Source organism: Pempheris klunzingeri, chromosome 1 (genome assembly GCF_042242105.1).
Source record: "Pempheris klunzingeri isolate RE-2024b chromosome 1, fPemKlu1.hap1, whole genome shotgun sequence".
In the NCBI taxonomy this organism is placed as follows: Eukaryota; Metazoa; Chordata; class Actinopteri; order Acropomatiformes; family Pempheridae; genus Pempheris; species Pempheris klunzingeri.
Genome location: NC_092012.1, coordinates 20603082 through 20626153, shown reverse-complemented (window position 1 = coordinate 20626153; position 23072 = coordinate 20603082). Strand labels below are relative to the sequence as shown.

General features: G+C 38.3%; 1 protein-coding gene across 1 annotated transcript; it reads left to right on the top strand.

Annotated features, from left to right (window-relative positions):
• Window positions 1–17483: 17483 nt before the first annotated feature.
• LOC139206179 (uncharacterized) lies at window positions 17484–22481 on the top strand. Its single transcript, XM_070836241.1, has 10 exons — window positions 17484–17569; window positions 17649–17719; window positions 17815–17923; window positions 18783–18928; window positions 19041–19183; window positions 19292–19454; window positions 19677–19770; window positions 19905–19983; window positions 20459–20532; window positions 20635–22481. The coding sequence occupies exons 1-10, from the start codon at window positions 17556–17558 to the stop codon at window positions 21605–21607; spliced, it is 1866 nt and encodes a 621-aa protein (XP_070692342.1). The 5' UTR covers window positions 17484–17555; the 3' UTR covers window positions 21608–22481.
• Window positions 22482–23072: the final 591 nt, after the last annotated feature.

The following is a 23072-nucleotide window of genomic DNA, read 5'->3' as shown; positions in this document are numbered from 1 at the left end:
TGAAAAGGAAAGCTAAGCTTACCTTAAAAGCCTTCATACAAACGTATTGATTTTGGCAAATGTGATGCAGCACTCAGGAGGGTGGGGTGTGCGTGTGTGTGTGTGTGTGTGCGTGTGTGTGTATGTGTGGAGCAGACTAATATTATGATAAAGGGTCGACCTTTTGCCATCCTGAAGATCATCTTTTAAGACCCACTGATGTTAAAGCTGCATACTGAATGCTGTGGGGATCATAAACAGGCCAAAACAAGTAGCCTGGCTTAGCCTACTGACACCACTGAAGCTAGAGATGATATCTTTCTAGTTAAGACACACATAGCAAATAAGTGTAATTCACAAATATTGAATGTTTGCCGTAAATGACTGTCTCCTCCAGTGTGAGAAGTGCCATAGGCTTTTTAAAAACCTGAGCTGGCACTAAAGCATGAACACTATTTAAGTAGGGTGCAGTTAGGCTCTAATTTGCCAAGGTATATAGTACGCTTTCCATGCTAAACTGAGATGAGCCAAAAAGATCTGTGGCATCTGCTGGGTCAAGGCTTTGCTCTAATCCTATCACATCAAGGCAAACTGTGGAGAACCTGAGGGAGGTCTGGTAAGACTGAAAAGTGATATGTTTGGGGAATAATGTCAGCCCAACAGACTCAGCTGCTTGCCATCAACTTTGAATGTTGCAGATTTAAATCAGCCTCGTATCAGTTATTTTACGTCTGCCTCCTTCTGTCGCCCACTTTAAGTGTCGCTCCTCACTTCATGGTCTCTAATAAAAACATGTTAAAACAAATCCATCTGCCTCTTCTCAGCCTCTGGTGTGTCTGTGAAGGAGGTGCTTATTTGTGCGTTGGCCTCACTGAAGCCTCAATGATATCCATTGTACCCGCTTCTTTCTGCAGAAAATAGAACAGCGCAGTAAAAGGGGGAAACAAAGAGTGGATTAAAAAGGTGTCCCTCAGCTGGCTTTCAAACGACATTCAACTCCATCACAACAGCACACTGTAGAAGCTTTCTATAGCTCAGCATAGTTAAGACAGGTACATTAGTGACCTTGAGCTGTTCTCTCTTACTTATGAGTAAAGCTCATTGTTCTCCAGCCAAGCATTTTGCAACTGTATATACACACTGCAACCAAACATACAACAGCTGATGGCCTGGAGGCCAAAAGGTCTTGGCCCTCGTCAGTTTTACTGCTGCAGCCAGCAGATTTCCGTCTTCAGAAAATCCCTTCTAAAAGGCTTCTAGGTGGGATTTGTGTGTGGGCGAAGGTGGATAGAGCAGAGATAAGCCTGGGTCAGGCTAGAGGCCATTCCATCACAGCCCGGGTCTGTGTCATTCTTCTTCTTGCCACTGTGGACAACACCCCCACTGATCAAGACTTTCGTACTTCTGCTCTGATTTATTGTCAGTCTGCCATTTCCTAATCGTGATTGTGTTTCTGAAGGAGAGTTTGAATGCATACATTTTTCTTGGACATTTACAGCATAGACAGGTGGAAGTGTACAACCCCCCCCCCCTGCAAGGTCAGATGTATGGACAGAATTTACAGAATGCTTGAAAGGCACGGGGCAATGTGATGTTTGAACTCTGTGCCACTGGTGATTGTACACATACAGAGTCCATAATAATATATACTGTGATGTATTCACTGATAGAGACAAGAGGAAGACAAAGAATTGTCTTCTCTCTCAATCTGAAGGGTTTTTATCTAAGGGAGTCCTGATCAACTTGAACATATTAATGAATTTACTTTAAGGGGATCATCAAATCTAATTTAGGAGTTGTCAAATATCATGTGTGACATCTATTTAACAATGTGTGTTCTGTCCATCCCAGATATTACACATGTATCTTTATTCAGTAAAAATATACAATTACTGATTTTCTCTGTGCGATGACCCTTAATCATCTGATGTGAGTGTTACTAAACTGACAGCACCAAAGGTGTTTTAGACTACGCTGAATCATACAGATTGCGATCTAATGAAGTGAGGTAAAATTAAGTGTTTGCTAAGGTTTATGTGAGGTTATACTCAGACATTGCTTAAACACACACACCATCTTAATCTGGCATTCTGATGCATCTGAGAGCGAGTCAGCAAGAGAAACAGCTCAGCTGTGGCTTTGGTCTGAGGCCAAATGATTCATTGACAGACAGATTTCTGTGCTGATGCTGCTAACGTTGGTCACAAACTCTTCTTTTTGCTTGTGTTGTCTTTGTCTCTCATTCTCCAAATGTATTTCTCTCCCTCCTCCTCTCATCCCCTGTGATGTATGCCCCACATCTTGCTTTTTCCCTTTTATTCATGTAGCACCCTCCACCCCCACCCCCTGACACACACACATACTGACAGGGGGGCAGCTACAGTCACACACACTTGCTCCAAACCACTCTGCTCTCCACTCCACTTTGCTTCACTTCATTTCACTCCAAAAGCCTGCACGTCAGCAAAGGGTTGTGGGGGGGACTGTGCCAAAATAATAATGCACATGGGAACCCAAGGCCCCCGGCAGGAGATTTTATTTGTTACATGAGCACTTAGCATTCATTATTTAATCGGATACAAGACTCCTGATTACATCAAGAGTTAAATCAAATACCCCTGCTTGTCTCAGTTGCTATTCACAGTCTCTGATGTCTATTCTGGTACATCTAAGCAGGAGATGTTTTGGAGGATGTATATGAGGTGGGGAGAGCCTTTAGGAGGCAGCAGACAGTTTATATGTAACCACAGTGGCTGCTCTTTTGGCAGGCAGTCAGATGCTCATTTAGCCATAATGGAGCGAGAGAGAGAGAGAGAGAGAGAGAGAGAGAGAGGCAGTTCTGGAAATGGAAAGGGCTTCAGTCCCCTGATTCAGCCTTTAAGCTGCTTTAGAGGATTGCTGGGTATTTTTTCTCTCCCTCCCTCTAAAACAGACAGCTGATATCGGCTCTGAACCAGAACAGGAGAGGGCAGAAGCCCTGAGCTTTCACTGCGCAGCTGCAGACACGGGGCAGGGAAGGGACAAGCTGCTTTGTCTTGGCTTTATAATCCACTCTTGAGAGACACGTGACAGCAGAGACTGCTGCCAGTGCTGCTCTCTGCTGGGGACGTGCAGCTACAAGTGGGCATCTGTCCCCAGCTGACCACAAGACACCCCAGCTGGGACAGGCTAAATATTTCACTTAGTCAGACCATCTATGCTTTTCCAGGTATCAGTCCCAAAAAATCCTTGTGTCATGGCTTTACTTATTGGATCAGAAGTGTCACATGCATAAAGGTTTTAGCCTGAAAGCAAGACAATTTTCTGTTTTGCTGAGTTACATATTACCATACAAATCCAAGGGTATGGTGATGAGATGAGATGAGATGAGATGAGATGAGATGAGATGAGATGAGATGAGATGAGATGAGATGAGATGAGATGAGATGAGATGAGATGAGATGAGATGAGATGAGATGAGATGAGATGCATCTAAGAAAGAGTGCAACTATATTGAGTGCAAATGTAAGCAGAAGCAATGTAAGAACAAAGATAAAGAATCAGAAAGGTGCAAAACACAAATGTGCAGCTAGAAATGTAACAGGTGAACAGTGAATGTCATAAATATGCACGTAAACTATAAATCTAATTCCGAATAAGTACAATGCCACAGGTATGATAAGGTCCATAAACTAAAGGATAATCACTGCTGTGAAAACACAAATGTCAGAAATGAAAAACCTACTTAACTAACACATATACAGGAAAATGGGTTAACAAGGCATCTGTGAGGGTTAAAAGACAGCTGAGATATTTTTGAACCTGTTTTCTATTCTCACATATTTTTGATTTGAAATGACTAAATGGTAAATGGTCTGTATTTGTACGGCACCTTTCTAGTCATTTCGACTACTCAAAGCACTTTTACATCACATCCTCATTCACCCGTTCACACATAATTCATTCAGGAGGAATCTAAGTCGGAGGAGACTGTTCTTTCACACACATTCACACAGTGAAGCTGCTTCAGGAGCAGGTTGGGGTTCAGTGTCTCGCCCAAGGACACTTTGACATGCTGACTCATAGGAGCTGTTTTTAGGTTCAACTACCTAACTACTAAGTATATAAAAAGTTTTGGTACTGGTCCAGTAGATGGTCTCAGCTGGCAGTCCTTCAAGGTAACTGTCCCTGATCAGAGTGTGATGGTTATCTGAAGTGTCTGACTATATTATGGGATGAGTCACACTATTATGTACACTACTATGTGCATATAGCTAAATACCCTAAAGGCAAAGATATCATATAGTGTAAACAATATAATACTAATAGAAAAATGACTACTTCCCTCTAAATTTAAAAATGTTCTAATTCTTTAATAAGTTTTGGTGTAAACTTCAACATTGAGCCGGATAATCACATTGACAGAAATCGTGCACATGATATAACAAGTAACATATTGATTATTGGCTTTTCTCCAAAGAACTGAAGAATGTTTTAACAGACATTCAGCCTTCACCTTTGCCTGATCAGACTATTTATATCCTTTTATGTTCTCCACCACTTCTAAATCCTCACACTAGGAACTAGAAAAGTACGATTCTTAAACATATTGATTTAACTGTTGAGAGAATCATTAGACGTCAAAGCTCTAAATGTGTATAGTAGTAACTGAGGGTTATTAAAACATGAGATTGCTTGATACCTAAGGAACTACAGTGACACAGCCAAAAGAAGAAGAACAGATGAAAACAGTACAATACTTAAGACTGAATATTTAGCCTCCAAACCAGTAGATGTCCTCACTGAGTCTGGAAAGATTGAGTTTATTGATCAGCAGCACAGGTTGGATGAGATGTATAAGCGCTAAGCACAGTGAGCATTTGTTAGATCATGTAGAAGATGGCTGGAAGAGGGACAGCAGGACTCTGCCTGGTCTTTTTATACCAGACAGACAACAATCTAAAGCAAGACTACACAGCAATCAAGAACTGATGGATTGATCACTGTTAGAAAGAAAGAAAATAGTAAATGATTGTATGAAGTATTTAGTTCATTGAGTGATTTTTGTGACAGCCCCATTTCATAGCCTGAAATCACTGATGCTGTAAACTATTTAAAAATGAATAAACAGATGGCTTCACTGCCCCCATTAGCCCCACAGAGGTCCACTCTCCTCTCACGTCAGGGTCTGATCACCCTGATTTCTAAACCTAAAAACATTCCTGTCATACTGGACAATTAGCCCCCAGTCTCCTCAATAATTAATGATCACAAAATCTTTGATCCAGTTCTGGCTAATAGATCGAAATCTGTTCTAGACATCATCAAACCAGGCATATTTCTCACAATGCAAGATTACTTTTAGACATATTAGATTATTATTTTGGGGTCCAAATTACAAAAGAAATCCAGAGGCACTTTATTCCAATAGGATGTTAAGTACTGTCTGATGGAAATCTGATCATCTATTGTTTAACAATGTAAAATCAATGTAAGTTCTGAATGCATACAACAGCGGGTTCAATGTTAAAGACTCAAAATAAAATGGATCAATCACACACACACACACACACATACACACTTCTATTTGGAGTTTAACTTCTCATCACATCTTCTACGTGTTGAGGTGGCCCAAAATGTATTCTCCTTTGTTGTACACAAAAAATTGCACTTTTTATTTGAATGATTTTTTTGTGTAGTGATATTGACCGGAAAAATAGTTAGGTCCTTACCACAAAAGGTCCTACCAACAAATGACTTAAAAGACTGAATTCAGAAAAATGTAATTGAAGTTGATCCATAGACTCTGTCCAGTAAAACATTAATTACAGGTGGAGAGAGACGTGCTAGGAGAAAGCTGGCGATAAAAGGTAGTGGACAGTCCCCAGACACTATGATGGATGTGTTCTACCTTGCCCTGTGAAAGGTACCTTGCTAAATATACTTTACTTTACTTTACTTTACTTCGCTATACTTTACTTTACTATAGTTTACTTTACTTAACTGTACATTACTTTACTTTACTTTACTTTACTTTACTTTACTTTACTATACTATACTATACTATACTATACTATACTATACTTTACTTTACTTTACTTTACTTTACTTTACTTTACTTTACTTTACTTTACTATACTATACTATACTATACTATACTATACTATACTATACTATACTATACTATACTTTACTTTACTTTACTTTACTTTACTATACTATACTATACTATACTATACTATACTATACTATACTATACTATACTATACTATACTTTACTTTACTTTACTGTACTTTACTTTACTTCGCTATACTTTACCTAACTTTAACATTAATTACAGGTGGAGAGAGATGTGCTAGGAGAAAGCTGGCGATAAAAGGTAGTGGACAGTCCCCAGACACTATGATGGATGTGTTCTAATCTCTTGATGACTGAGTTTCTAACAATTTTACTATTTGTTTCTTTTACTGTGTAAAATTTTTTGTGACCTTGCCCTGTGAAAGGTACCTTGCTAAATATACTTTACTTTACTTTACTTTTCTGTACTGTACTGTACTGTACTGTACTGTACTGTACTGTACTGTACTGTACTGCACTTTACTTTACTTTACTATAATTTACTATACTTTACTTTACTTTACTTTACTATAATTTACTATACTATACTTTACTTTACTTTACTTTACTTTACTTTACTTCGCTATACTTTACTTCACTTTAACATTAATTACAGGTGGAGAGAGACATGGTAGGAGAAAGCTGGCGATAAAAGGTAGTGGACAGTCCCCAGACACTATGATGGATCTGTTCTAATCTCTTGATGACTGAGTTTCTAACAATTTTACTATTTGTTTCTTTTACTGTGTAAATTTTTTTGTGACCTTGCCCTGTGAAAGGTGCTTAATATACTTTACTTTACTTTACTTTACTTTACTTTACTTTACTTTACTTTACTTTACTTTACTTTACTTTGCTATACTTTACTTTACTTCGCTATACTTTACTTTACTTTACTTTACTTAACTGTACGTTACTTTACTTTACTTTACTTTACTTTACTTTACTTTACTATGATTTACTTAACTTTGCTATACTTTACTTAACTTTACTTAAATTTAACTTTACTTTACTTTACTTTACTTTACTTTACTTTACTTTACTTTACTTTACTTTACTTTGCTTTGCTTTGCTTTGCTTTGCTTTCTTTACTTTACTATACTTTACTTTACTGTGCTTTGCTTTACTTTACTTTACTTTACTTTGCTATACTTAACTTTACTTTACTTCGCTATATTTTACTTAACTGTACATTATTTTACTTTACTTTACTTTGCTATACTTTACTTTACTTTACTTTACTTTACTATACTATACTATACTATACTATACTATACTATACTATACTATACTATACTATACTATACTATACTATACTATGCTTTACTTTACTTTACTTCGCTTTACTTTACTTTACTTTACTTTACTATACTATACTATACTATACTATACTATACTATACTATACTATACTATACTATACTATACTATACTATACTTTACTTTACTTTACTGTACTTTACTTTACTTCGCTATACTTTACCTAACTTTAACATTAATTACAGGTGGAGAGAGATGTGCTAGGAGAAAGCTGGCGATAAAAGGTAGTGGACAGTCCCCAGACACTATGATGGATGTGTTCTAATCTCTTGATGACTGAGTTTCTAACAATTTTACTATTTGTTTCTTTTACTGTGTAAAATTTTTTGTGACCTTGCCCTGTGAAAGGTACCTTGCTAAATATACTTTACTTTACTTTACTTTTCTGTACTGTACTGTACTGTACTGTACTGTACTGTACTGTACTGTACTGCACTTTACTTTACTTTACTATAATTTACTATACTTTACTTTACTTTACTTTACTATAATTTACTATACTATACTTTACTTTACTTTACTTTACTTTACTTCGCTATACTTTACTTCACTTTAACATTAATTACAGGTGGAGAGAGACATGGTAGGAGAAAGCTGGTGATAAAAGGTAGTGGACAGTCCCCAGACACTATGATGGATCTGTTCTAATCTCTTGATGACTGAGTTTCTAACAATTTTACTATTTGTTTCTTTTACTGTGTAAAATTTTTTGTGACCTTGCCCTGTGAAAGGTACCTTGCTAAATATACTTTACTTTACTTTACTTTACTTTTCTGTACTGTACTGTACTGTACTGTACTGTACTGTACTGTACTGTACTGTACTGTACTGTACTGTACTGTACTGTACTGCACTTTACTTTACTTTACTATAATTTACTATACTTTACTTTACTTTACTTTACTATAATTTACTATACTTTACTTTACTTTACTTTACTTCGCTATACTTTACTTCACTTTAACATTAATTACAGGTGGAGAGAGACATGGTAGGAGAAAGCTGGCGATAAAAGGTAGTGGACAGTCCCCAGACACTATGATGGATGTGTTCTAATCTCTTGATGACTGAGTTTCTAACAATTTTACTATTTGTTTCTTTTACTGTGTAAAATTTTTTGTGACCTTGCCCTGTGAAAGGTACCTTGCTAAATATACTTTACTTTACTTTACTTTTCTGTACTGTACTGTACTGTACTGTACTGTACTGTACTGTACTGTACTGTACTGTACTGTACTGTACTGTACTGTACTGTACTGCACTTTACTTTACTTTACTATAATTTACTATACTTTACTTTACTTTACTTTACTTTACTTCGCTATACTTTACTTCACTTTAACATTAATTACAGGTGGAGAGAGACATGGTAGGAGAAAGCTGGTGATAAAAGGTAGTGGACAGTCCCCAGACACTATGATGGATCTGTTCTAATCTCTTGATGACTGAGTTTCTAACAATTTTACTATTTGTTTCTTTTACTGTGTAAAATTTTTTGTGACCTTGCCCTGTGAAAGGTACCTTGCTAAATATACTTTACTTTACTTTACTTTACTTTACTTTACTTTTCTGTACTGTACTGTACTGTACTGTACTGTACTGTACTGTACTGTACTGTACTGTACTGCACTTTACTTTACTTTACTATAATTTACTATACTTTACTTTACTTTACTTTACTATAATTTACTATACTTTACTTTACTTTACTTTACTTCGCTATACTTTACTTCACTTTAACATTAATTACAGGTGGAGAGAGACATGGTAGGAGAAAGCTGGCGATAAAAGGTAGTGGACAGTCCCCAGACACTATGATGGACTTTACTTTACTTTACTTTACTTTACTTTACTTTACTTTACTTTACTTTACTTTACTTTGCTTTGCTTTGCTTTGCTTTACTTTCTTTACTTTACTATACTTTACTGTACTTTACTTTACTTAACTGTACATTACTTTACTTTACTGTGCTTTGCTTTACTTTACTTTACTTTACTTTACTTTGCTATACTTAACTTTACTTTACTTCGCTATATTTTACTTAACTGTACATTATTTTACTTTACTTTACTTTGCTATACTTTACTTTACTATACTATACTATACTATACTATACTATACTATACTATACTATGCTTTACTTTACTTTACTTTACTTTACTTTACTTTACTGTACTTTACTGTACTTTACTTTAACATTAATTACAGGTGGAGAGAGACGTGGTAGGAGAAAGCTGGTGATAAAAGGTAGTGGACAGTCCCCAGACACTATGATGGATCTGTTCTAATCTCTTGATGACTGAGTTTCTAACAATTTTACTATTTGTTTCTTTTACTGTGTAAAATTTTTTGTGACCTTGCCCTGTGAAAGGTACCTTGCTAAATATACTTTACTTTACTATACTTTACTTCACTTTACTTTACTGTGTTTTACTTTACTTTACTATAATTTACTATATTTTACTTTACTTTACTTAACTGTACTTTACTTTATTTTACGTTACTTAACTGTACATTACTTTACTTTACTGTACTGTACTTTACTATAATTTACTATACTTTACTTTACTTCGCTATACTTTACTTAACTTTACTTTACTTTGCTTTACTTTTCTTTACTTTACTTAACTGTACATTACTTTATTGTACTGTACTGTACTTTACTGTACTGTACTTTACTTTACTTTACTATAATTTACTTTACTTTACTTTACTTTACTTAACTGTACATTACTTTACTTAACTGTACTTTACTGTACTTAACTGTACTTTACTGTGCTTTACTATAATTTACTATACTTTACTTTACTATACTTTACTTAACTTCGCTATACTTTACTTAACTGTACATTACTTAACTGTACTTCACTTTATTGTACTTTACTTTTCTATACTTTACTGTACTGTACTTTACTATAATTTACTATACTTTACTTTGCTATACTTTACTTAACTTTACTTTGCTTTACTTTACTTAACTGTACATTACTTTACTTTACTTTACTTTACTTTACTTTACTTTACTTTACTTTACTTTACTTTACTGTACTTTACTTTACTTTACTGTACTGTACTTTACTTTACTTAACTGTACTTTACTCTACTCTTCTCTACTCTACTTTACTTTACTTTACTTTACTTTACTTTACTTTACTTTACTTTACTTTACTTTACTTTACTTTACCTTACCTTACTTAACTTTACTTAACTGCACTTTATTTTATTTTACTTTACTAAGCCTTGTTTTCATGTGAGTTTGTCCCAGAGGGCGTCGCAGAATGAAAATGACTTATTCATTTATAAATGCTGAATACATTACAAAGAAAGACACCTGACTGTTGTTTCAATTCTTATTTTTCATTCTAATCATCAAATGACAGACTTGCCGGTCCGGCTGGTGACTTGGTGCTTTTTAATAGATATATAACACAGTGTTCACGATTGGATGGAATAATAATAATAACAACTGCAACAAGAAGCACGGAAATACTTTTCTTAAATAGTTAAAATAATTAATTTAAAGTATTAGGATATATAGGGAACATGTAAAGGGCTTGGATTGTAGGAGTTACAAAAGACAGAGAGCGATGGGAATAAAGGAGGATGATACTAACATCAAGATACAGGTAAAGAATTCCCTCAGAATTAATGTTTGGATTCTTAGCTGTCTGTCTAAAGAGAGTATATCTGGCAGAAATATTTGTGCGCTCTGTTTTACGTAGGAAAGAATATGATTCCATCTTTTCTGTTGTTGTTGTTTGTTAAATACTCTGTTTATATTAGATGTGATAGACTGATCAAAGGTTTATCTGTTTAAATTCATTTGATCAAACCTCTCACCAGAGCTACAGTGGATCAGGCCCAGCTGTCATCCTGTAACCTACTTATGGAACTTCAGTCATGTGATAACAAGTGATCAGATCAGATCAGATTCCACTTTAATGTCAGACTTCTGGTTCACATACTAGAGGCAGGAAATTATCCAACTGTTGTTACACTTGGCCTCCTGCCTTACTGCTGGTATCTGCCAGTCAATCCACAGGACGTGTTCATGGTTAATTCTAACACAGTTTGGCACAAAATCTGCTGCTCCACCAGTGACATGAGATGTTTTTCTACACTTCTAGAGTGAAAGACACATGTGAAATAGTTCTGCTTTATCATTCATCTGTATAACACAACATCTGTGATAAAACCTAACCAACAGTTTCTTGCACACGCAGGTCTATGAAAATAAATAGTCAAAGAAAAGATCATAATTCATCCTCTTATGGTAAAATCTGCAGTGATGTTTTGTCTTCTTTAACAGCCAGAAATGTGGGTGTAGGTTTACCACAGGGGGGCTCGGGTCAGCACCCCCTTCCAGCTACGAGAATCTGCCACCTGCAACAGAGCAGGACACAGAGAGTGCAGAAACAATGGAGAAAACATGACAACGTTCCCCAGAAGTGTTTCTGAGACTGTAGCAGGTAAATACTCAAATCTTAGGTTCTGAAAAATGACTACATGTAAGGTTAGATTAGAAATGAAAAGAGCTATTTGGAAGACCTCCGTTTTATAAGTGAAATCGTAAGCAGAGTTGGTAAAGAGTAGCAGGAAGGTGTGTTTGTTAGTCGTCCATCGATCTAAGATGCATGTTTATTGCCTGGTATTTCCAGACCAATTCACAAATGTGAATTAGGGTATAGCATCCTGCCCTTACATGAGCTTGCAGATTTGTCTGGATACTTATTATGAGTGATCCCAATGACTCACCTGCATCCTCTTATGAAGAAACCTCAACTTCTGGTTGAGACATTCAATCTCCTGAGACAGGACAGACATGTCAAGCGGATGTGGATTAGAAAGTAATAGACCTTATTATAGTGGATGACTCATAACACATTTTCCCCATTCATATTGTCACAATTTACAACAAAAAGTCTAATGACATAATCGCCAAGGGTTGCACTCATAAGCACAGGCGTGAAGTGGTTAACATCGTGGGGGAAGGTTGAAATACCTGGCTTAGCTTTTCGCTGTGTCTCAGTTTGATCTGAGGCAGAAGCTCCTCCAGTCTCTGAATCTGTAATACAACACGGAGGCTAAATTCATGTTCAGGCAGGAAGGAGATGTGGATAAAATACAAGATAGCACGAAGAAACTCAAACTTTATGTATTTACAGCTAAACAGGCAAATCTGAGCCTGTGCTGGCCGTGAAAACAACTGCATCAGTGCTCTAGTGGAGGATGTTCTGTCCCATCACCAAACCAGGTATTGTTGTACTGCTGCATGGTTACTGTGTCTTACCCTCCTGTCGATAGTCTGCAGCCTGGTCTTCATGCTCTTGTTGATCACAGTCATGGGAATGGTTCTGGGCTTGGGATGCACTGGAAACAGAAAAATCACAACCATTACAGACATGTAAAACTGGCTGAATTTGTGTTTGACCTCAGTAAAGTGTAAGAAGTGGATGTGGCTAATAACATGTCATCTTTTTTGCCAGGACAGATGTAAAAGAACTTTAAAATCAGTCCTAAATACACCCTCAGGTAAAAGCCTGGCAGCAGAGTTCTGAATCAGTTGTGGTTTATCAATGGATCAATAGCTTTGGAGGGTAAGAGGAGTTCTGCAGTAATCTAATCTACACTGAACAAAAAATATAAAAATGTTTTCAAATGAAACAAGCAGGCTATGACATGTTAGATAGTTAGATAGCTTTGGAGGCCGTCCTGATGCTACGCTAAGCTCGTGTCAAGTGTCAATATTCAGGAAACTTAACACATTTCCCAAAATATCACAATATTCATTAATAATGTTGTGGCCCAAATGAGAGGCCCCTGAACACATCCTGACCCACAGTTTGATAAAACGCGGTCAGAGAGAACAAAAGAAGAAGGGGTGTTCTTACCATGCTGGAAGAGCTTGACTACCTCGAGCACATAAGGCCTGTGGGGGAAAAATCATTTCCCTTAATTTGTTATGTGAGTAATAGCAGAGTGAACTGAATGAACAACAGAAATCCAGAAGTAACTGTGTACCGTCAAGGCTCCTTACATGTGCTTGCTGTTAGCAGGGATGGAGCTGTTCAGAGGGATCAGACAGCCGCGGTGGTTCCTTATCTGCAAACAGACAACAGCTCAAGTGATCCAGCTCACTGTTTTCACTAGTTCTAACCTCATGTCAGCCAATGACCAAGTTTTCTGCAGACTAACGGGCAGAAAAAGGCCTCGAACATGAAGGCAAATCATTTGCTGCACCTTGAATATGACATTGGAAGAGTTCAGCCCGAAGGTGGTCTTAATAATCTGAAAAAAGATACAACATAAAAACATTTATTATCAGAAAACACGTAATAATAAAACAGCCAGCGACCTTCAGTTATTAGTTTATTTATTTATTTGTTATTTATTCATTCAGTTTTTGGTCCATTCCTTTTGTCATTTTTTCAATAAGCGAACAAGAGCAGAGCAGTTTCATGCACTGTGTGTGTAGCAGACACAGTAACAGTTGGCAAAAAAGATCCTCAAAATAATCACATAAACAAACAATAATAATGAGAATGAAAAAAAAAACAACTGAAAACAAAATCTTCCTGAAAATGTGTTCCCTAATGCTGGCAAATCATTTGGAAGAGTTTAATTACAACAAACTCACACTGGCCGTTGTTTTGCTTTTTACAAACTAAGATGGTAGCGTGCTCACCTGTACGATCATGGTGACCTCGGCTGCTGGAGGAATGGACACTTCTCGAAGAGCCACCACTCTGTCATCTGCAACAGATGCAGCATGAAGAAGATTATGATTATTTTTTACTAATAATTACTAATTATGAATACACAATTGTTTTATTATTCATAGGGCAGTTAAAAGTCATTACTGAGAAGAACATCTCCGAGCCCTATTATTAAAGTAAGCCTATACTTTTAAACCTATAAACATGGGATTCTAAATGTTTACATCTGCACACTTGATAGATTATTATAAAAACTCTTTCTCAATCCCTCTCTAACATTTGCATGATGAGTGGCTTTACTTTTCCTAATCAGAAAATCAAAAACTCATGACCCTTTATTTAAGACGGTATTAAAATGCACAAGTGCAAACTGGAGCATTTATGAATGCCTTGACCATGAGACACCAGCCCGGGATTTTCCACAACATGGCAACCCAAAAGTTCTTCTTATTGATGGTTTATAAGTGAAACATGAAGCATCAGTAAACTATTTAATTATCAATAAAAAGCCATTAAGTACAAGCACAGGCACACACACAGCAGCCAGGGCGCTTTTTAATGGCCTTTTCATTCCTCTTTGGATCACTTTGTTAAATCTGAGGTGTGGGCGGTGATTCAGAGGGCTGATAGCTCTCAGCAGTCACATACAGCTGATGCATCCTCTGAGCCTTTATGGATATCAGCCTCACTGTTAGCCTTTATTAGCCCCACGGGCTGCCTCATCATCTGCTGCAGGGAAGAGACAAAACTTGATAGAATGAATAGCGAGTGTAGTTGGATTCACACAATGTGAGAGAAAGATGAGCACATTATCTCCAGCCAGCCTCCGGCGGCTCCGGGAGGCTGGTTGCCATGGATACAGACGCACACTGTAAAAAGTCTTTCATCACCTCTGACAAAGTTACAGAAACCTACGAACCGTTTTTGTCAAGCCGCCTCAGAGCGATCCAGGCCTTTGTTGCTGCAGATGATTTGTCACAACTGACGTTAGACATTTTAACATCCGCACAGCAGCAGCAGCGACACCGCCACACGACAGCATCCACATCCGGTCAGAGACTTTCAAAATAAGTCTTTACGATTCGACAGCTGCTCTCCAAACACCTCCAGACATCCAAACATTTAGAGTAACTAAAAAAATAAAAAGATAAGCTCTCCAATAACATTATTTTTCAAGAAGAGTTAGAAAAGATGTTGTGTTTTATATTCAAACATATGTTTAACAAATGTGTACGATGCACTGTTGGAGACTCAAGTACCCAGAAGTGTGTGTGGTTAGCTCAGCTTACTTACTTAGCTTCAATTATATGATGCTGTGTACATCTTAACAATAATCCAATAATATGCAGTGTCATAATATCGTACAAATGTAAAGAGGACTTTAACTGAAGTGGAACATTTAGATGCCAATTTACCTTACAATGTTTACTGGGCCACTTAAATCCTTTAAGGTTCTCTGAGGGGTCTCATCCCTGATGCCATCAAACATCAGCAGTCACATCAGCGGTCCAATGCAGTCCAATCCATATGCAGGAGACTCCAGTTTGGCACTAACACATTTGCATCATGTGACCGTATGTCCAGCGGTGAGGTCGGTCAGGGGGCTTTGATGAAACTGGCGCCACAATGCTAAGACTGAATGGACCACTGTATGTGTCTACTGTATGTGATGAGAGTCCCTAATACGTGCACACTCACACAGCTTTCCTCCAGTGGATGATGACTACCAGCCATTTCAAAATCCAGAGGAGCAGCTTGATATTTCCTCTTCAGAGGACAGAAGTGTTGGGGAAGAGGAACATTTCTCCCTTTGATGTCTATTAAAGTGTGCAGTGGCAGCACATTTGTTGATTCTATACAATGAACACAAATCTGGATGATGAAATTCTGTATAATTCAGTGCATAGTTGAATTATGACACAAAGCCGAGCACTGAGAACTGATTCTGTACAGTATTTGTGCATAGCTCACTACAAGCGGTCAGAACAGCTCTTGCAGCACAGAGACGTTTTGTGAAATGCACGTCTTCTGCATTTGAAAAGTGTTACTCTGAACACTGTAAACAAGAGGGTCACACATTCGTCAAGCTGTCCTTGCATCATTTCTTGTATTACCCATTGCCAATAAATATATACCTAGGCTACCTAACCTAAGCTAAATAAATTCACATTTAAATATGGCCTCTTCTAGCCCCTTAATCCACATGGCCCTAGCTATTACATATTTAACCACAAATGCACTAACTCTTATTACTCCATTTACAGTATTTTACAAAATTCTGCAGTCGACTGAAGTGTGTATGTTGCCTTCTTTCCATTTTTTGAGAAATCCCCTAAATTAGTGGTACAGAATTTCCAGTGACAGCCTCCCAGATCAGGAAGACTGTGGGACTGTGGCTTTACACTCATCATTATACTTATAGTAGCTGAGTTAGATTCTAGTGTTCAGACTAAATAAGTGGAACTCACCATTCCAGCATGGAGTTGAAGAGGTTGTGTAGCGTTGTGCACTGGATATGACTGTGCTCAGTGTTTGAGCAGGGCTCACTACATGTGAGCAGACCAGGCGACACAACATAAGAGTGCTTTTGTGAAATGCACCTGCTCTGCATTTGAGAAGAGTCGCTGTGAGCACTATGAATAGGAGGCGCACACGTTTAGAAAGATGTTTTGCATAATCAACTTCACATATAATCACTCTACATGAACTGCCAAAGTAAATATGTAAATGAATGATCATATATGTATATATAGAGGCCTAATAACTATCCCTGTAACTCTGCTGCCACTTAGTGGTTAAAGTGATTCTGACTACAGTGACTTCATGTTGTCTGTGGGCTTGTTGCTTCTGACTCAAGCAATAAAAAGCAATAAATGCACACATGCAAGATCAATAAATGTGCAAACAGTTAAACCCTCAGTGGATACTTCACGCCTGCATGTATGTGTCATAAGACTGACCAAGAAAGTAGACTACATGCAACATATCATCAAATACTTAGAATGTGCTTTGTGGATCAGGTAAGAACTAAAGAGGCTTTTCATTTGGCACATACATGCAACACATTTACAGCACAGAGACATGCAGATACTGATAAATGGTGTGAATAATGACAATATAAAATATTATAATTATAGATATTCATCATAACAAAAACTATATATGGATAGATCCATCCATTCATCCATCCAACCATCTACAGGCTGTTTCACGCTGTGGGCTTGTTCTTACACTACTTGTGTTGTATGTCGCCTCCCTTCTGCTCTTTGAGGAAATGGGAGTAGGACGCACTTCCTCTGAACTAGTGGCGCAACACTTCCAGTAAAAGCTTTCATATCAGGAAGAGTCAGTTAGTAAACTGCCTTCACACACACCCCCGCGCAACGGAGAGGGACAGGACCGAGCCACACTGCCGCTTTCCAGCTGGAATAAACCGTGTCAGCATGGACTTAAAGAGGTAATGTATGTTCTGTTAAATGTCTGTGTAACTTCCAGTTTGTGGCTCTGTAGCAAAGGAGCTGTGTGTCCGCCCCCAGGCTGCTCCTCTCCAGGATCTGCTGCGTCCTGCTCACTGTAGGAAGCATCGGCCCCTCCGTAGCTGCCTCTGGTAAGTTTGGGCAGAGAGCAGACTTTTAGATCTGTGGAAGAACTCACCCTCATAAGCTGTGGTTATGTCTAATGTGTGGTTTAACAACACAACAGCCCATAATCTTGACTGTACCAACGACTTTGTGGACCTGATGTCGTGCCACTTCGAAGCGCAAAACTGCGCAGAGCATAATGTGACTGTGTGGAGCAACAGCACACACAAGTGAGTCCTTGTTTCTGCTTTCTACGTTGTAGCTGAATATTGGAGACACCAAACTATGAAGGAACACACGTGGAATTGTGTAGTAAACAAGAAAGAGCGAAACAAACCAGGAGATGGTTTTTATTTTAGATTCTGCTCAGCAGCCACCTTTAGATCACAGCTCTTCTCTCATGAGGTCTCCTGGATGGTTTTCCAGCAGTCTTGAAGGAGTTCCCAGAGGTGCTGACCGCTCACTCTGGGAACTCATCTCAAACCATCTTTTGAGTCTTCCTTTCCTGGGGGGTCCTCATGAGAGCCAGGTTCATCAGATTGCACTTGAGGAAACTTTCAAAATTCTTGATATTTTCCGGACTGACTGACCTTCATGTCTTAAAGTAGTGACGGACTGTTGTTGCTCTTTACTTAGTAGAGTGGTTCTTGTCATAATCTGGATTAGAGGGGAATATTCACTGTATAGAGTTGTGTACCAACCCTACCTCTGCACAGCGCAACTGATGGTCCCAAACACATTAAGAAGACAGGAAATTCTACACATGAAGCTGACTGAGAGAACGCCAAGAGTGAGCAAAGATGTCATCAAAAGGTGGCTCCCGTGAAGAATCTTAGTTATAAACCATATTCTATCAAACGCTTTAGTTTTTCTTACATAATCCCATATGTGTTCCTTCAATATTGATCTACAATGTAAAAAATGATTTAAAAAAAATAAAGAAACACCATTGAATTAGAGGGTGTGTCTAAACATTTGACTGGTGCTGTATGTAATAATGAAATCAACTGAATCAGACTGAGAAGCCAGAAATATAAATGGGATTTTAATATAATCAGAGCATGTTTGTCGCCCTCTTGTTTTCCTCAGGATGGTGCATTGCATTGCCGAGGAGTGTGGAGGACAGTGTTGTTGTTCTGTCCAAATGGTGCTTGTTATTGGGGAGTCTCACACGGTAACAGTCTGGAAAGGAGGTGAAAGAATGGAGTCCAAAGTCATCGACATCACCAACAGCAGTAAGTTGACACACTTTAAATGAAAGTCTGCAGCTGCCACAAAGAGGCTGATCCAGACTCAGTTATAACAGTTATAACCCCCCATTCTCCATCTCTCCTCTTTCTCTTATAGTAAAGCCCAAAACCCCAACTATTGTCTCTGTGACGCAAACCTACGGGAAAGTTAAAATCAAGTGGAAGACAAATATGGACGGCACGTTCAGCAACTCCTCAAACGCTAATATGACTTACAGTAAAAAAGGAGGCACAGAAAAGGTGGGAGCTGTATAACGCTGAGGCCATTTGTCCTGATAATTTGATAATGTCAGAGCACCATTAAGTTAAAGAAACCTCCTTTTAATAATCCTTGTGTCTCCACACCAGGTTACTAAAACTGTCCAACCAACTATAGTTGGTGGGCTGAACTACTATGAAATGTCTGGTCAACACCTGGAGCCCAGTACAACATATCTGGTCAGCGTGAAAAGCTACTCAGGCTGGAGTGACCGCTTCAGTGACAGCAGCGAAGAGAAGGAATTCACAACCCGTGAGTCTTTTTGCCACTTTTTATGCAGTGAACTGTATATTTCTAACTCCTTAAATATACTTTCTATATAATTATTATCACATTATCATCACATGTGAACTACTGGGATGAGATGGGACGAGCAAATCAAAATGAACAGCAGCAGACAGTATCGACAGGTGTTGAATAGACCCACAAAAATGGAGTGATTTCGAAACTTATTTCATGTATGTTACTTCCCAGCCATGTCTCCTAATGCCCTGCTCGGGCCTGTCATCATCGGCCTCAGTTTTGCTGCAGTCATCATCAGCATTGCTATATATGGCTGTTATGTAAAGTAAGTCACACAGATAAAAGCTTGTTTGTCTCTGTCAGTGAATTATACCAAAGGCTTGAATACTGTAACCCTTCTGTGTTGTTTATGTCCCATGTGTGTCATTTTGTTGATTTATTTGTTCCATTTTCTTTAAGGTTCAAAACTATGTGGTGGGACACAGTCGCCAAATGTCCAAATCCAAAACTTTTTACTATGCATCCAAGTGAGCAGGAGGTGAGGCACCTAGTGATGTCACTTTATGTTGGCCAAAAGTCTAAAACTTGTGAATATAATTCCATTTATTTTACACAATTACATATAAACAGTGAAGTTCAAATATTCACAAAAATTGTTGTGTGCGTTTTACAGCAATAGCCATTCGGTGCATCAACATTCTGTAAAGTCTGTACGTCTGTCTGTCTGTAAGTTTTTATTGTTGTGGCCGCTCTGGATTCAGGTTGCCTTCAGGCACATGAGGAATTCACAAGACACAATGCAGCATGTAATCCAGCTTTTTTTGAAAGAACTTGTGCTGTGGGCAGCATGAAATCAGATTGAAGTTGCAATTATGAATGACTTGCTCTTTTATTAAAACAACAGGTTTGTTTGGCTGCACTGTAAACAGATGCACCAGTTCCTCTTGTTTTGTATTTCTGAAAAAAGTAGCTTCTCAACAAGTGTTTGCTTTGTTTTTTCCGCCTTGTTACAGATCTTGAGGCCTGTGCCACCCATCCTCTCCTCTATCTGCGTCGAGCCCTTTGTTCCAGATGACAGCAAACTATGGTTAGTATAGCTGCCCTAGTGCATCAACAATACAACCCATTTCCATAAGGATTCCTATGTGATTATATCGCCTAATTGAACAACCCATTTCTCTGTATCCAGGTCAAAGGTGTTTCTGAGTGGGAGCTCTCAGGAAAGCAGTGGGATCAGTGATGGGTCCTCTTGTCTCAGTTACGCTATCACAGAACCTGCTGTTTTTATAGCTGTTCAGAATGCCCTGGGTAAAGACTTGTTCATTATCAGCCCCACATCATCTGTGACCACCAATCCACAGAGGAAATTAAGCAAAGACAATGCTTTGGTCTGTGCTCCATACAACCGTTTTGGTGTCAGAGCTGATGGCATGAGTTCTGGATCATCTGACTTTGACAATATAACCTACTTCAATCCCAGCTGCCCACAGGAGATTACGACTAACAGCTCTGAGGGCCAGGTTGAAATGTTTTGTGACTCTGCATACCAGCCTAGTGAGGGGGGTGTTGTGATATCTCCATCCCAACAGGCACCAACTTGTCCGCTTGTTAATTTACCACCACTGGTTTCACCCTTGATGATGCCAACAGACATGTCATACCAGCAGTGCAATCCAGATTGTGGGAGAGTGTCATATGCAGAGGACTCCAGTTTGTCCTCCATCTGTAGTGGCTCTAACACAGTTGAGTCTTCTGATCCCGTGCCCAGGGTTGAGGTCGGGTCTGAGAGCTGTGAGGTGGTCGGTGGTGCCACAATGTTCTATGGAAAAACTAGAGATGCCACTGTATGTGATGAGAAGCCCTGCTATGGCTGTGTGCCTGCATGCTCAGTGGATGACGACTACCAGCCATTTCAAAATCCAATGGAGCAGCCTGAGATTTTATTTTCAGAGGACTTAAGTGTAATGAAAGAGGAACATTTGAACAAACATCCAGAGGAATCATTCAACAAGTTGTCTCACAACTTCTTAAGCTCAGTTGTTCCAGGCTTCATCACCAGTGTCCCGGGCAGAGAGTCTGAGCTCCCACAACCTTTTCTCCCTGTGATCTGTGCCGACCAGTCTATGCCGATGATCACAGATGGCAGCTATCAAAGTGTGTAGCACAAAGTATCCCTTTTTTATGAAGTCTTTGCTTCCTTAAATTACTGAATGGCTTGAAACAGTGGCAAAACAATGTCACCCCAAGGTCCATTTAGTGATTGTACCTGATCTTTCATAAAGGCCATACCACATGATCTTTATCAGCAGTTGGAGTCATGGGAATGTAGAGTTTATGGAATCGTGGAATTTTTAGACTTTTTATCTATATATGTCCGTGACAGCAGGATGGTGTGATGTGACCAAAAGCTCAGTTAATAAATGGACTTTGAGTTGACATCGTTTTCTCTGATGTGTGTATATGAAGTTTGGCTCTTGTGATTTTATTTTTCGAAATGACATCTTTGCACCTTAAGAACAGTTGATCTGTAAATTGTGTATATAAGAACTTTCTGTGAGAATTTTGAGAGAACGTTATAAACGTGTGCTTGCTACAAATGCTTGGACAACACAGCTGCAGTCAGCTCGTGTAGCTCACATCATATTCAACTTACGTCACTTGTTTGTCACATCATGGAAAATGTAATACCTAAATGTTGCATGCTGAGAAAAACACAGTGTCTGAAAGCATGTCTAACTAACCAGTGTACAGTCAGTGAGACCCCTGTGAAATATGAGCCAACAGCTGAGACATTTCCTCTAGATTATTTAAATCTCTCTTCATTTGATCGGGAAAGTCAGCATGAGAAAATAGCATATGTACCCAGTTTGGCCATTAATCAATATTGAGCCTGTTAAGGAAAAATCCACCAGCACTGACAAACTGTGTCTGAATCAATCAGCTGTTCACACAGAGCTGCTGCTATTGTGGATTGTGAAATGACTTCCGCATATCTCTTCTTTGGAAGTGCTGAGCCGCTTCCATAGAAACATACATCACTTTTGCCCAGTTGGTTATGCTCATCACAGCAAGGACGTGTAACTAATACACTGTTGCCCATAAAGTTGGAATAATTGTTCAATACCCCCAATTTTGTTAAAGCCTGAATACGCAGTTTGCAAAGGTTAATTGTGGTTTAAGTTTCACTGTGATATGTTTGGAAGAGTTTGATCAATAAAGTTGAGAAGATATACACTTTATTTATCAAGAATAAATCACATTGTCACAATCATTTCATGAGAAGAGGTAGAAAACATTTTATTCCAACTTTATGGGCAACAGTGTATAAAGAAATGATGGCATGCTGTTCTGTGAAGAAGTAACACACATGTTATTAGGGCACATTTCTTTGGTAGAAAATAAAAGTTGGGATTGTTCCAAAAAGACTTTTCCTGGTGTTATTTTAACGCACTTCAGTTGTATTGTTGTGACAGAGAACGTCATAGGTAAAATTAACTGCATGGCTGGATAAAGTGAGAACACTTACAACTTCTCTGTTAGAGACTTGTGAAAGATGCACCCACCCGCCTTAGTTTGGCTTATTTTCTGTTGACACTGACATGATCAGGGTATTTCATAATGGCTGTA